We start from the raw sequence: 15,164 nt of genomic DNA, 5'->3' as shown, positions 1-15,164 counted from the left end.
ATTTTACATTTTATTAATATTTATTTTCTAATTTATATTTGTATTAAATTGGAAGCATTTATTTATTCAGTATATATTTCCAATTTAATTTCAGCAAGAATCATTAAAAATTCAGTAAATTGTAAATTAAACAATGTAATTGTGTACATGTAGTAACTTTTGTTATTAGAGCTGCATTCTCAAAGGAACTATTTAATTTATTTATAATATTTATTGTCTAATATTTATTTTTTATTAAAATCAGACATATCTATTTTTTGATATATATATTTTCTTTTTAAATGATTTTAACGTTATTTAGTTATCTTTTTTTAACCTGATTAAATAAAGGTTTACTACCAGTAGTGATGAGCATGCATTTTGACCAGCTTTTTGGTTTGTTGAGTTAAAAAGTAAGTAGATATGTAATGAAATCACTACATTTACAGGATGCACATTTCATATGCTTGAACAGCATCTATGAAAACGACTTGCAAAGATTTCAAGAGTCTGGAATAAATGTGTTTGAGTGGATGGAATCAGGGAGAAGGACACTCTCCGCAATGTAATACATATTTTCTCATACAGTTCAATAATTTATTGACTCTGCCAAGACAGGATAACACCCCCACCACCAAAGCTCATTCAAGGCTTCTGAGAAGACCCTTGACACAGAGCTTGCCGGGGAATTGGACAAGTTCAAGTCTGTCTCTCTCAGTGATTCTGAATTATTGAACCAGCCCAAATTTGCCTCCTCTTCTTCTTCTCCTTCTTCTTTATTCAGCTTTCACCCAGCTTCAGGTCGCAGTGCTGTCACAACAGACATTGCAGTTCAATGAGGAGAGTCTCTTAGATGAGTGTGTTTCAGTTAAGAATGCTTTTGGTTGCAGAACAGTAAAGATGTGAGGAACTATTGGACACGTCAACATCCATGTTGATTCACATCTCATTTTGCATCAGAAAGAATGTCCAGTGCGTTGCTCAATTTGTGTGCTGTGCTTCTATTCATTGTTCACCACTGCCTGAGCGAGAATGAGTGTGACTGAGCAAGTAAACCCTTGATTAACGTAGTGACTGGCTCAGCTTCGCTTCTCTAAAATTTCTGTCGGAGGAAATTCTCCCATAATAAATGACTGTAGGATTTGAGCACTGCCCCACAGAGAAGCACTGACAGCCCAGCCGTGCTGAGATTTGACAACAGGCCTCTTGTGTTTCCACTCTGCAGTTTGACATGCAACAGATGTCCCTGGAGGAGCTCAAACACGTCCTGTTCCACACCTTCAGAGACCATCTCACCATGAAGGACATCGAGAATATTATCGTCACTGAGGAAGAGAGCTTGAAGGAGAACTCAGGAAACTGCCAGACCGAATTTCAGGGAGGTAAATAGCAATGAGAACGATTTCATGTTAATTGACGGATCCTGCAACAGTTTGTTGAACTCGCGCTGATTCAAGTTTACAGACACTGGAAACTTTGCGAAGCTCCGATGAGGTGAAGCTTAAAGTTCTGAGTCTGACAGTAACTGGAGAATTGAGTTCTGTATGAATACCAATGAAAAGATTTCCACATGATCAGCAGAGCGTAGGAGTGAACGGCCAATTTTTCAGAAGCCAAGAGGTATTTTTCAACACTGGCATTTCAAAAATTCTTCAATAAAGAGTTTTAAGCCTTGAATCAAACCAACTGGCTAAATCAAAACTTACTAACTTTTTTATTCAAATTAAGGTACAAGACTGTGTATTTAAAGAGACAATGAAGTACTCCTCCTATTAAACATTAGAAATGATGTAATTGAATCATAAATGATGATATATAACATTATTGACTCATTGTCATTTATGATAATAATTAAGTACAATATCACATATATTTCATTTAAATTTAAAAATATAAAAATAGATATATTTTAATTTTATTGCAAAGTATATAACTATAAATAATGAAGTATTAAGAGTGTAGTCAATAACGTCAGTGCTGAAATCTTTTGCATCTAAATCTATTGAAATCTACAGAAGCATGTATCATGGTGCAATATCAACTTTTCAACTTATAGTGGTTTATTAAAAATGCAATATAATAAACGAATTAAATTAAAACAATCATTATATTGAAAAATTTAATTATATTTATTTAAATTTTGATTGATTATAATTATAGATGAATAAGTAGTAAGAATGTTGTCAGTATGTCATTCACAATGCTTTATGGAAGTGACAGTGACTTCTCTGATTGGTCGATGTAATGGATACTTTTTTTTTTTAAATAAGCTGAAATTGCATTGACTTTCGGCTTCTACAGAAGCATGTATTATGTTTATAACGGACTTGTAGACAATTATTGTAATTATACAAATTAAATTAAATATATTTAAATGTATTTACAAAATATTTAATTACAAATAAATAAATAAAGAGTGTAGTCAATAATGTTTGCAATGCAATGCCTTAGTAACAGCAACTTCTCTGATTGGTGCCTCCAATGAAAAGCTTGCTTTTTTTAAATGAAGCTAATATCACATTGACTTTTGGCTTCTGCGAAAGCATTTATCATCACTTAACAATCACAGTGCTCATAGTAGGCCTTGAAAGGTTTATATGTTATCATTAAAAATCTTTAAAATAAAAAAATTTTTACATCTGGAGCCCGACTATTAGGCTCTATAGTCTGATGTGTTTGCCCAGAAACTGGGCATTTAATGAGATGAGAGTTCTGTGCTCTCAATGCAATATAGGATTTTTGGAATGAAAAGCATCTGATAAATGAAAGCAACTAGTGTATTATTTTCTTTACTCCCTGCATTGGTTACTTATGAATTTCACCCGCTTTATTGAACCAGATGTTTTCATCAGCCAACAAAAGTAAAGGGAATGAATGGAATTCAGAAACGGGAATTATCGTAAAAGCTTGTATGCAATTATGTTTCAGCAGTTCGATATTTAATTTCAATATGCAGCACAGAATAACAACACAAATTGAATGGAATTGAATCTGCTGGCCCTGAGAAAAGGGTGAATATGCCTCGAAATCCAATTAGTCTGTCACAATGTTTTAAAATATATGCTTTATTGGCCCACAATGTGCCCTTAAACAGTTTCACATTAATATTTATTTCTGTCTGCGTGTGTGTGTGTGTGATCATGAGTGTGTCAAGTCCAGTGAGGCAGCTTAGCAGAGCCAAACGGTTTGTTTCATTATTGTTCATATTCAAAGCCTCATTATGCACAGAGATCAGCAGCAATGCTGGATCATTGTTTTGATGGCTTATGCTCATTGTGTGCTGTCATCTCTTCTCATTGAAGCTCTTTCACAAATGCTCTGTTCTACTCCATCAGTGCATTCGAAAAAGAAGAATCGCCAGACGTGTGTCCGCAAGAGCCTCATCTGTGCTTTTGCAATGGCCTTCATCATCAGCGTCATGCTCATCGCAGCCAATCAGATGTTGCGGAATGGCATGGAGTAGCCCCGCCCACTGTGAACCCTGCTTGATCTGACACAGCGTCATGCTCATCGCAGCCAATCAGATGTTGCGGAATGGCATGGAGTAGCCCCACCCACTGTGAACCCTGCTTGATCTGACCTCTCTTAAGAAACATGCTTCAAAAACTCCACTTTCTTTTAGAGCGTGGGGAGCCCACCGAGCAGAGGATGTGAATCCCGAGAGCGAGTTTTGTGCTTGTGATTGTGATTGTGACAGACTCTTAAATGGCAGTGAGGGATGTCCTCCATCATCAGCTTGACAGGAACATGCAAGGGCTCCTCACTGAATACCATTTAATGCAATAACATCCAGTGTCCCACCGTGCTGCTCGTTTTCTCATTCCTGTCTTTGGAAGGCGAAGACTTTGTACTTGATCTCACTCCAAGTCATGTCAGATGGGAACGATGAAGAGTGATTGGCAGCCGTTGCAGGATGTCTGGCATCAAGAGCGTGTGCATGTTCATCTCAGATGCACTGTATGTTTTGTTCGCAGCATTGCGGTGTTGAAGCTTATTAATGGAATTTATTGAAATATATTGCTTAATGTTGAAGGGACTGTGGGTATTTTTGGAATAGCATACTACCATAATATTACTTTTACAGTATGCAAAGAAAATCACAAATTACCACAATATGCAGGATATAATCTGCATCACACAGTGCATCATACACAGTTTTGAGTATGATTTTTTTCTCCTTCTTTGATTGGACTGTCAATTAGTATTTTATTGGGTTGAAAAAGGAAAATAACTGTATTTTTTTTCCAAGGAAAGTTTATTTTATATTGCACATACTGATCATTTAAAGTGCTTTACGTGTTCATAATTGAGAGATAGGATGAGAGAGAAAAATTATGATTCAGGAGAGAAAAAACATAAAATATATATATAAGTTTCGTTTAAAATGGTAATTAAATAGCAGCTGCTGAACTGAACATGCAATGTGATCAAATTAAATGACAACAACATAAAATATTACTGTCTAAAACATATATCATCGCATACTGTGTACTTTTTCCACATACTGTTTAAAAAAAAAATAGTAAGAAGTACCATTAATATTTTGGGGTCAGTAAGATTTTTTGGAAGTAAAGAAATTTATTATTTTTCAGCAATGGTGCATTAAAGGGATAGTTCACCAAAAATGAAAATTTTGTCATTAATTACTCATGTCGTTTTAAACCTATAATACCTTCATTGATCTTTGAAACACAAATGAAGATATTTGTGATGAAATCCGAGAGCGTTCCGACCCTGCATAGACAGCAACGCAACTAACACGTTCAAGACCCAGAAAGGTAGTAAGGACATCATTAAAATAGTCCATGTGACATCAGTGGACGTCTTGCTAATTTATTCCCTTGTTTTTGATAATCAGATGAGGGAATAAATTAATATAACGTGGCTAATATTTCAAAAACAAGATAACAAATTAATAAGGTCACGTGGCCACAATTTAACTAAAATGAGGCGAGGGCCATTACCAAATCTCTTGTTTTGTGTAGGCTATCTACACGAAAGAAGAGAGTATAATACTCTCTTTGATTTTAAACATAGTATCAAGGTCTTCTAAATGTCTGCATATATTGTCTGGTTAAAATATATGACACTGAACTTCTGCGGAAGTGTCTATGCTACATACTTGGACTTTTTGGTCCATTTTGAGGTTTTATTCACTCTCAGGCTCAGAGAGTCAGTGATTGCAACACAAATTGCTCTGAAACAACCAGAAGTAAACTGGTCGGTCTCTACAATAGCACTTTTTCTTTTACAGTTACAGTCTGTGTGTAATATAAGTATTTGTCTACCTGTTTGTCTATGTATTTATAATGTGTGTGCACATCAGTCCCTTTCCCTGTGTTCCTTATTATTGTGTATACTTACAGCCGTTTGTCACAATCCCCTGTATATTGCATGTGTATTTATGCATATAGCGCCGCACAAAAGTCGTCTTTGCATTGTCTGTTCGACTGTGTCATGTTTGCATGTTCAGAACACTAATGCAGTGTTTTTCCAAGGTCTGTACCGCTTGCAGGCATTTGCTGAGAGCATCAGTCTAAATATCTGAACTCCCATTGTTTCCTTCCTGTGAGCATATGATATGAAACAGTACCAGCAGCATTCTGTGCCAAAATACAATGCAAAGGAAAGGCGGATTATTGGGAACCGTTTACTGGACAAAGTTCCTATCAGTTTTCAGAATGTCACAGAACGGCTTGATTGAGGAGGACTGGTGCATTTTATTCTGTCAGTCTGTGCTTTGGAATGAGGAGATTTCCAAAAGAATGGCCCCATCTAGTGGCCTATTCTGAAGATGTGATGTAAAAATGGTAGGTAACAAAGGAAATTTACGTTTAGCATGTGAAGTAACGCTAGTAAAGAAATGTTATTTAAAGAAATTAAGAAACAAAGTAACCTTTACCAAAAAGAAGTTTGAAACGGTAGTGGAATTCAGTGTAAATTCCATATATATCAATTTAAAGTGTTGCACCTTATTTTATTTAATAATATAAGACTATTTGTTCACTGTTCCTTTCATTTATCACAAAAGCAGATTAGTGGACTAAAGTTTAGAAATCTCTTGCATCATTTAGTCATTATTCTATGTTTGTTTGCTTGTTGCCATCTTGTTAGATTCTACATTCTACTAAAAATTACCCTCTAGTTTATGGGCATTTTTGGATATATAAATTGGTAAAGGTTTTATTTGCTATTGTATTTTATATTTTGTTGATTAATAATATTGTTTTCTATTGTTTTTTTTTTTTAATCTTGCAAAGGTTGATGGAATTTCTAATTTACTCTCAATCCAGATCCTAACTTCATCTGAATTTGAAGCATGCCAAATAAAATTTTATATGTGTGTATTTTTATGGAGTATATCAAAAGAAGGATTATTAATATGCAAAACAGCATACATATTTGCATGCAGGATGTGGACTGACAGATTAAAGCAATATGGTTTCTAAACAAAAATGTATCATTACAACGAATATGAATAAATAAAAGAAAGTTATTTATTGAACATGACAATAAATGCTTTTGCATCCAATTATTGATATAATGATGATAATAATTGATATAATAATCATTTTTGTTATTATTGTTGCCTGAGCCAGTAGGGGGAAGCATTGGATTTTCTACAAATAAGACTACAATTGTGTTTGCATACTATCAGGGTTCGAGTCACCAATGAACACAGCTGTACAAATGACAAATAAATGACTTTATCTATTGTTTTTCTGATAAAAAAAAAAAAAACAGCACTGTTAATGATCTGATAATCTCTTTAAAGCATCTACAAAATAACATGTTTACACAAACTATCTGTCTGAGGTAATAAACTCTAAAGGCTGTTTAATACTTCAAAATCTGTACTAATGCTTGTCAGTTGGTACTGTGTATGTACTGTATTACCAAGTCAAATGGTAGACAGCTGTGAACCCAACCATGTAAACATAAAAAATAAAAATAAAAGTTTACAGGTCATTTCAAATTTTACAGCATCTACAGTATATGTAATCATAGCACATGTATACATATTTAAAAGGCACTTAATGTAATTACAATTATACATTTAGAGACAAAAAAATTGATAATTTTCTTAGGAAAAAAGACTTTGCCAGAGTGTTACTAGTGTAATATTCAGGTGTGCAAGTGCGATAGTAATGTCTGTATAGAAGCTTTTGTTTTAAGTAACTCAAAGCTTCCTTTAGAAAAATAGCCTAAAACATCATTACATAGCACCACATAACTGCAAGTCTCTCAATGAGATTAATGTTAATACTGCTGCAACATAAAGTACCATTGATGCTGTAGTGTTTCCACTCTGAGATCAGCAACAAGCAGTTCAAGTGAATTCCAGCTTGTTCGCTAATGCAATGAATTCATATTTGTGGTTTTAAATCATATCCCAGGTTTTAATTTTTTTTTGATAACAGTTGTGGGCCAATTTATTATTTAAGGATTTGTTGTTCTTCTTTTTAATTTAATATTACTTGTAAGATGCAAACAGATGGCCATGATTTTTCAATTTTAATGGCCATTAAATATTCTCAAAGGTGAGTGCATTGTGTTTCAAGTTAAAACTTAGTTAAACTCTGAATGAGCTTTTGCCTTATAATTATGAAATCTGTAAGATTGTGGAATTTAAAAAAAAAAAAAAAGCTTGAAAAGCTAAAAGTGGCATTCCATAAATCTAAATGTTTGTTTAAACAGAATTCTCTTTCGATTTTTTTATTGAAATTTGACATTTCTGTTTGTCTTATTATACACTACCTTTCAAAAGTTAAAGTCAGTAAGATTTCTTGAAGGTTTTGAAAGAATGCTCTTATGCTCACAAAGGCTGCATTCATTTATCTAATTGCAGTAAATGCATCAATATTGTGGAATATTATAATAATTTAAAATAACTGTTTCCTATTTTAATATATTTTAAAATAATTTAATCCTGTGATGGCAAAGCTGAATTTTCAGTAACACGCATCTTTCAAAAATCATTCTAATATGCTTATATAGTGTTTCTTATTATCATCAGTGTTGAAAACAGTTGTGATGTTTAATATTTGTTGTCAAAACCTTAATAATCCTTACTGACCCCTAACTTTTGAACAGTAGTGTATGCTGTGCAATATAAAATCATATGCTTAAAAGTGTTTAAAAAATAAGCATATGGCACAATTTGATCATAAAACTCTTTTTCATAACAATAGAACTGTAAAGAGTCCAGCAGAGTCAGCTTGTATGAAGCGTTTCTCTAAAACTCAGTGTGCAATGGCCTGCTGAAATCCCTGGATCCAATCTCACTGGGTTTCATGAAGACGCCCTCCATTGTTTTCCAGTAGCTGTGTGAGCTGCTGACCATCATGCCGTGCACTTCTCTCTGGCCGTGGATGGGTCTGCCGTACTGTTCTCCCGTCACAGACAGCAGAGCCTCGGTGGCCGTGTGGCGGAACCGAACTGACTCATCCCGCTGCCAAACAGAGCCTGCACACAGAACGGTCCACTCGTCCAGATGGTCACCCTCGCCGTTCTCACCAAAGGCACTGACCTCCTAAATGGGAAGAGTTTTTGAGTAAAACTCCACAGCCTATTGCAACATCAAAATTCTACATACAGTACCTATACGTTACAGTGTATTTTTATTAAAAAAGCATGACATATTAAAACCTGATTTGAAGAAAGAGGAGAAGTAAAGTAGTGGCTGTGTAGATTGCGGCCCGTGTTCACATGGGTCAATCGGATGTTCTGTCCACACTGTACCGGAGTCCCTCGATGACATGCGGCATCACTGGTGCCCCGCACACTCCAGTAACTGTTACTGTCCTCTACCGTGGTCACACCGGTCACCGACTGCTGACCACTACCTGGAATTATCATTAACAGATCATAGAGAGACTCTATGCTGCTGCTGCTTCTTTCTTTACTATTAAGAAAGAAAAGCAATACTTTTATTCAGCATCAGCAGGGATGCATTAAATTCATCAAAAGTAACAATAAAGACATTAATAATGTTACAAATATTTCTATTTCAAATAAACACTGTTATTTCAAACGTTCTATTCAAAAAAATGACAGTTTCCACAAAATATTAAGCAGCACAAATGTTTTCAACATTAAGAAATGTTTTTTGAGCAGCACATCAGCATATTAGAATGGTTTCTGAAGGATCATGTGACACTCGAATGATGCTGAAAATTTAACTTTGCCATCAAAGCAATGAATTACATTTTAAAATATATCAAAATAGAAAACAGTGATTTTAAATTGTAATAATACTTCACAATATTACTGTTTTTACTGTATTTTTTTTGTTATCAAATAAATGCATTCTTCTTTCAAAAGCATTACAAATCTTATCGACCCCAAACAGTGCATTCTTTTAAACCCTCCAGAACATTTACAAAGTAATCATATACAGTAATATGTTTATTTAATGGCTTTTTAAAACTGTTGTTAATTTTGTGTGACCCTGGACCACAAAACCAGTCATAAGAGTACATTTTTTGAAATTGAGATTTATACATCATCTGAAAGCTAAATAAAGAAGTTTTCCATTTCCATTGATGTATGGTTTGTTAGGATAGGACAATATTTGGCCGAGATACAACTACAGGAGTCAACATTTGAAGTGGATCAAAAAAAGTTCATCAAAGTTGTCCTAAGACAAGAACGCATTTTGGTTTTAGGTTTCAGGACAGCTTTGATGAAAGGTTTTGATCCACTTCAAATGTTGACTACTATATTTGAAAATCTGGAATCTGAAGGTGCAAAAAAAAAAAAAATATATATATATATATATTGAGAAAATCGCCTTTAAAGTTGTCCAAATTAAGTTCTTAGCAATGCATATTTCTAATCAAAAATTAAGTGTTGATATATTTACGGTAGGAAATGTACAAATATCTTCATGGAACATTAACTTCACTTAATATCCTAATGATTTTTGGCATAAAAGAAAAATCGATCATTTTGACCCATACACATGCTTTTTATGACTGGTTTTGTGGTCCAGGGTCACATCAAACGTTTATATCACACACTGCCATACAGATGAGGCGAGCAGACTTTATGAATGACAGTCACTCACCAGATCCATAGCGGACATCATGAGAGTGTAACCTGACGTTGTGTTTCACATTGAGCAGCTTCACCACCGACCCGCACGTTACAAAATTCATTTCACTGCCGGAGGAGAATGTAAACATACATGACAATAACACTGTTAAAGGCAACTGCGCCCGTAACAACCCCAAACTATCCATGGCTTGCCGAGTCCTTTTGAGCAACTAATCACTACAAACCCTACATGACGTCACATGGAACGCATGAAGCACTAAGATGTAGAGCGCCGTCTTCAGGCTCGGAGATACTACGATATTTAAGTTGTTTATTTTTTCTTAAAAATGTATTTAAAAATAGTTGAATGTTAGTTTTTATTTATTTTGCACGAGGAAAGGTAACTATAATTCGTCCCTGAACGATATGTGTCGGTAACACTTTACAATAAGGTTTCAGCTGTTAACTACATTAGCGAACCTGAACTAACAATGACAAATTATTCGAACTTATGTATTAATCTTAGTTAATTTTAACATTTAAAAATGCATTATTTATTAAAAACCAGCAAATGTATTCATCCTGACCGGAAGTTAAATATGTGTATACCGGAACCACCGACTGTAACCCTCACCTATTTTTTGTTGTCACTATCAAGCGTCTTCAAAAGTGACGCTTCGTTCTTCGTCTCAGCGCTTATTTTCAAGCCTTTAATCGAGCTTCCTCGCAAGGAAAAGTAAGTGCGCTTTCGTGTTCGATGTCTAATTTCAGCTAAGTGTTTTTTAAAGAGTCATGTAATGCCTGGGGTTGTTTTTCTTAGCGCTCAGGCTAGCTGTTAGCATGAGGGCCTTGATTTCTCACAGTGCCGCGGACAGAGTCGTTACGTAATTATTTAAAAAACAAAACAATTTTTTACTGTTTACGTTCGATTCATCGCTAGCTTTTTGAGTATTTCTTAATAGTTACAAACTTCGTATTTTCGAGTCCCAAATTCCTTGGCTAAGCTAAAATCTAGCTAGGCGCATGGATCTCAAGTTCATCTTCATGTGTGTTTTTGTATCTAAAAAGGCCTGGATTTACAATATTAGTACTCTGGTGTTATATTTTAGCATGTAAACATCTTAGCATATAAATCAATTTAGACAAACCAAGTGTTGTTTTGAATGTCTTATGCAATAATAATTAAGTTAAGCCACCAGTGAAGCTGATCTTTGTCAGTCTTTTGTTTACTGCGAGAGATGTGTCAGATGTATGACCTGTTTTTGTTATTATTATTCAACTGAATTTTACTGCTTTTGACAAGGGAATTGTAATGTTGCCACTATGTCAATGCAACATTTCACTCTTTATTACAATGAATAATCCTAACCCTTTGAATGCCATAGTATATTTGTCACAGCCATACTGTATTTATGACAGATCCTTGTAATAAAAATAATGTTTGAATTTTCACACAGGCCTTGCAAACATGTCTGACTTCATTGAGAGCGAGGCTGAGGAGTCAGAGGAGGAGTTCGAGGAGAAAGACCTGAAGCCCAAAAAGCAGCAGAGATTTATGGAAGATGATGGTAAGATGTTACCTACTAAAAGCCACATACTGCAGAAGGCATGCATATGAAGGCGCTGAACATGAACAGTTTCATCATAGTTCTGTTGTCATTGGCACATTGCATCATTGGTTGTGTTCTGTGTTGTTGATGTCTCCAGAAGAAGAAGAGGAAGAAGAGAATACTGAAGATCAGGATGAGCATGGAAACCTGAGAGGACTCATTGATGATGGCGATGTGGAAGAGGAAGAACCGCAGAGTGCGAGAGAGGATAGTGACTCTGGTGAAGAGGTCCGTCATCGGCGGAGAAAACGAAGTAAGTTATTCTGAATTTAAAGCCATTTTAGTAAATCCTTCTGCGTTCTGGTGTTTGTCAATTCACAAGTGCATAATGTTGTTCTTAATAGGACTAGGGGAAATCAAATATTTAAAACATTATTTTGCTGGAGATAACCAATTAAAGGAAAAGTTCACCTAAAAATATCTATTTTTTAAAGTTTACACGCCCTCAGGCCAGCCAGTTTGTTTCTTCATTGGAAAAGATTTGGAGAAATTTACATTGCAAAACTTGCTCACCAATAAATGACGTCAAATTGAGTTCAAACAGCTGATAAAAACATCACAGTAATCCACATGACTCCAGTCCACCAATTAACGTCTTTTGAAGTGAAAAGCTGTGTGTTTATAAGACAAAAATCCACAATTTTAACTTTTAAACCATTACTTCTGGCCAAAATATGAGTCCATAATCCGTGATAACGCTTTCTCCACTGAAAAAGTCAATATACTGAAATATGTGTTTGGATTGGAACAGTTTTGGACTGTTTTTGTGTAACAGTGCTTAATCTGTGCATATTCCTGTCCTGATTCGGACAAGATGGGTTTTTTTCACTGTAATATTATGGATAGAGAACTCATATTTTAGCCTAAATAAACTGTTTGAAGTTAAGGTGTTTGCCTTGATGAATTTGTTTGCTATGAACAATTATGGTTCCATAGATTGGAAAAAAAAAAAAACTGTTGACAATAGGCAAAATGAAATACTGGTTTCTGTATTGCGTTTGTTTTCATTAAACAATGTGTCTTTGTATATGTCAGGTTATGATGACTATCTTGATGATGATGATCTGGACCTCATCGAGGAGAATTTAGGAGTAAAAGTGAAGAGAAGGGTGAGTCACCAAACTTCCAGCCTGTGCTAAATTACAGAATGTATATTAATTTAACTGATACTAGTTAAACAGTTTTGAACTCATAAAAAAATATGTTCAGAAAAAGAAATACTCGCGTGTGAAAACCATGGATGATGAGGGGGAAGATGATGAGAAAGACCTGATCGCTGATGAGATCTTCACTGGGGATGGTGACGGAGATGGAGAGGTGGAGGACGGAGAGGCTGTGGACACACTTCACCCAAGAGATGACGAAGAGGGGGAAGATGATGAGGAATCTGGTAGGAAAGATGTTTACCCTATTCATCATGGATTTGAATTAATATTTTAGAATTCTTTGGAATTTTTATGTTTTTTTGTTTTCAATATTTGCTAGATATTGATGATTTCATTGTGGATGATGATGGGCAGCCCATCACTAAAAAGAAGGGAAAGAAATTCTCTGGCTACACTGATGCGTAAGTGATGTAAACAGTAAAGCAGTGGTTTGCTTATGAAAATATAGACTTCTCTGTGTGGTATGAAGGACTAAAGCCCTGACAGAAATGGCCTTCAACCCATGACTTTCTTATCTCTAATGTTGCTCCTTTTCTGACATTTTAGTGCCTTGCAAGAAGCTCAAGAGATATTCGGTGGTGACTTTGACTTTGCCGAGTTCGACACTGAGGCATATGATCATGCGGAAGAGGAAGAGGAGGATCAGGATGATGAGTCATGGGATCGGCCAAAGAAGCAGACCAAGAGAAGAGTTGGCCGCCGTAGCATATTTGAGATCTATGAGCCCAGTGAGCTGGAGAGCAGCCACATGACTGATCAGGACAATGAGATCCGCTCTACAGACATGCCAGAAAGATTCCAGGTATGGAGCAGTGTTGGCCTGTATATACAATATATCTCTCATTTGTAGTATGCTGTCCAATGTGAAGGATACCTGAAACTTCTGCATGCCCTCTACCAGTGTGTTTCCTTTCATGGATGGAAATGAGGATATTTCATAACCTCTTGTCATTTGCAGTTGAGGGCCATCCCTGTAAAGCCTGCTGAGGATGATGAACTGGAGGAAGAAGCTGAATGGATTTACAGGAATGCCTTCTCCACACCGACCATCTCCATGCAGGTGTGAATGGAGTATTTGTATAACATGACATTTGTTAGCATATTGTCATGGCACTAAGCTAACTTTGATGCTTATTTATTTTGTTTTGATTTGCATTGCAGGAGAGCACAGACTACCTAGATCGTGGGACAGCCACTAATTTCAGCAGAAAGGGCCCCAGTACTATTGCTAAAATCAAAGAAGCTTTGAACTTCATGAGGAACCAACACTTTGAGGTATAGTCATAGGGAAAAAACAGGGTGTAATCAACTCGACCGACTGATCATCTGGTTTTAACTCCTCTCTCTTCCATCTTACAGGTTCCCTTCATTGCATTCTACAGGAAGGAGTATGTGGAACCAGAGCTGAACATTAATGATCTGTGGAAGGTGTGGCAGTGGGATGAGAAGGTAAGGGCTAGTCAAAATGTTCTCTGAATGCAGTGCGGTTGCTGCTTTTTCTTTGGTAATGTAGAAATTAATTGTGGCTGTCCTCCTCAGTGGACTCAGCTGAAGACCAGGAAGCAGAACCTGACACGTCTTTTCCAGAGGATGCAGTCTTATCAGTTTGAGCAGATCTCCGCTGACCCTGACAAGCCACTGGCCGACTCAACTCGTCCTCTAGACACTACTGATATGGAGAGGTACGAGTACAAACCTAATGAACGTTCTAATATTTTATGCTTTGTCCACAGTAATCTGACCTCCTTTCTGCTTTCACAGACTGAAAGACGTCCAGTCTCTTGATGAGCTGGGAGATGTCTACAACCACTTCCTGCTCTACTATGGCCGAGACATTCCTAAGATGCAGAATGCAGCCAAGGGCAACAAAAAGAAACTGAAAAAGATCAAGGAAGTGTCAGAGGAAGATGGTACAGCTGTGTTTCCTTTGCATAATTTGATCAAATAATGGTCAACCATGCATTAGACTAAAACTGTTTTTGTACTGCTAGGGGAAGAGGCAGAAGAGGAGGAGGAAGAGGAAGAAGAGGAGCAAAAGGGTCCAGATCTAAAACAAGCTTCCCGTAGAGATATGTACAGCATATGTCAGAGCACAGGCCTTGGTTTGTACATCTCGCACAAAAATAAGACGATATGTATTTTTTCTTTTATTTATTAATGCTGGCAGAGTCAAATGTGCCAAACATATTCCCTGGCAAAAAATGTATAGTATTTTAGAATATAAACTTACAGCAATATATTGATTGCATTTATATTAACATTTTGTGTCAGAGATATTTTTAACAATGTAACTGATATTGTACATAACTACAGTGTAACTCCATGAAAGTGATGAATTCATACATACACTTTTCTTGTAAAATGATGGCAT

The 15,164-nt window shown here is 35.8% G+C and overlaps 3 protein-coding genes across 4 annotated transcripts in view; 2 read left to right on the top strand and 1 right to left on the bottom strand.

The window, feature by feature from the left end:
* caln2 (calneuron 2) overlaps nucleotides 1-3,455 on the top strand; it is a 37,391-nt gene extending 33,936 nt beyond the window's left edge. The window contains exons 5-6 of the mRNA XM_016501448.1: nucleotides 1,205-1,361; nucleotides 3,315-3,455. Coding sequence (XP_016356934.1) covers nucleotides 1,205-1,361; nucleotides 3,315-3,442 — 285 coding nt within the window. The 3' untranslated portion in view covers nucleotides 3,443-3,455. The remainder of the gene's footprint in view (nucleotides 1-1,204; nucleotides 1,362-3,314) is intronic.
* Nucleotides 3,456-8,000: 4,545 nt separating this feature from the next.
* On the bottom strand, nucleotides 8,001-10,272 carry sdf2 (stromal cell-derived factor 2). The gene is made up of 3 exons (XM_016501447.1): nucleotides 10,049-10,272; nucleotides 8,629-8,825; nucleotides 8,001-8,512 (listed from the first exon to the last, which is right to left on the bottom strand). Exons 1-3 carry the CDS (start codon nucleotides 10,221-10,223, stop codon nucleotides 8,216-8,218), a joined length of 669 nt encoding a protein of 222 aa, XP_016356933.1. The 5' UTR covers nucleotides 10,224-10,272; the 3' UTR covers nucleotides 8,001-8,215.
* Nucleotides 10,273-10,634: 362 nt separating this feature from the next.
* Nucleotides 10,635-15,164, top strand: part of supt6h (SPT6 homolog, histone chaperone and transcription elongation factor) — a 15,567-nt gene continuing 11,037 nt past the window's right edge. The window contains exons 1-13 of one of the 2 annotated variants that reach the window (XM_016501533.1): nucleotides 10,635-10,753; nucleotides 11,475-11,585; nucleotides 11,728-11,880; nucleotides 12,663-12,736; nucleotides 12,837-13,017; nucleotides 13,113-13,194; nucleotides 13,340-13,595; nucleotides 13,752-13,853; nucleotides 13,955-14,068; nucleotides 14,153-14,242; nucleotides 14,333-14,475; nucleotides 14,555-14,703; nucleotides 14,785-14,895. In XM_016501533.1, coding sequence (XP_016357019.1) covers nucleotides 11,486-11,585; nucleotides 11,728-11,880; nucleotides 12,663-12,736; nucleotides 12,837-13,017; nucleotides 13,113-13,194; nucleotides 13,340-13,595; nucleotides 13,752-13,853; nucleotides 13,955-14,068; nucleotides 14,153-14,242; nucleotides 14,333-14,475; nucleotides 14,555-14,703; nucleotides 14,785-14,895 — 1,555 coding nt within the window. In that variant the 5' untranslated portion in view covers nucleotides 10,635-10,753; nucleotides 11,475-11,485. Of the gene's footprint in view, nucleotides 10,754-11,472; nucleotides 11,586-11,724; nucleotides 11,881-12,662; nucleotides 12,737-12,836; nucleotides 13,018-13,112; nucleotides 13,195-13,339; nucleotides 13,596-13,751; nucleotides 13,854-13,954; nucleotides 14,069-14,152; nucleotides 14,243-14,332; nucleotides 14,476-14,554; nucleotides 14,704-14,784; nucleotides 14,896-15,164 lie in introns of both variants that reach the window. The other variant, XM_016501532.1, reaches the window with a different exon arrangement.

This window comes from Sinocyclocheilus anshuiensis, unplaced genomic scaffold (assembly GCF_001515605.1).
Source record: "Sinocyclocheilus anshuiensis isolate Anshui unplaced genomic scaffold, SAMN03320099.WGS_v1.1 scaffold1023, whole genome shotgun sequence".
Taxonomy (NCBI): domain Eukaryota; kingdom Metazoa; phylum Chordata; class Actinopteri; order Cypriniformes; family Cyprinidae; genus Sinocyclocheilus; species Sinocyclocheilus anshuiensis.
The sequence above is the reverse complement of the archived record's forward strand: the minus strand, read 5'-3'. Positions and strand labels throughout refer to the sequence as shown.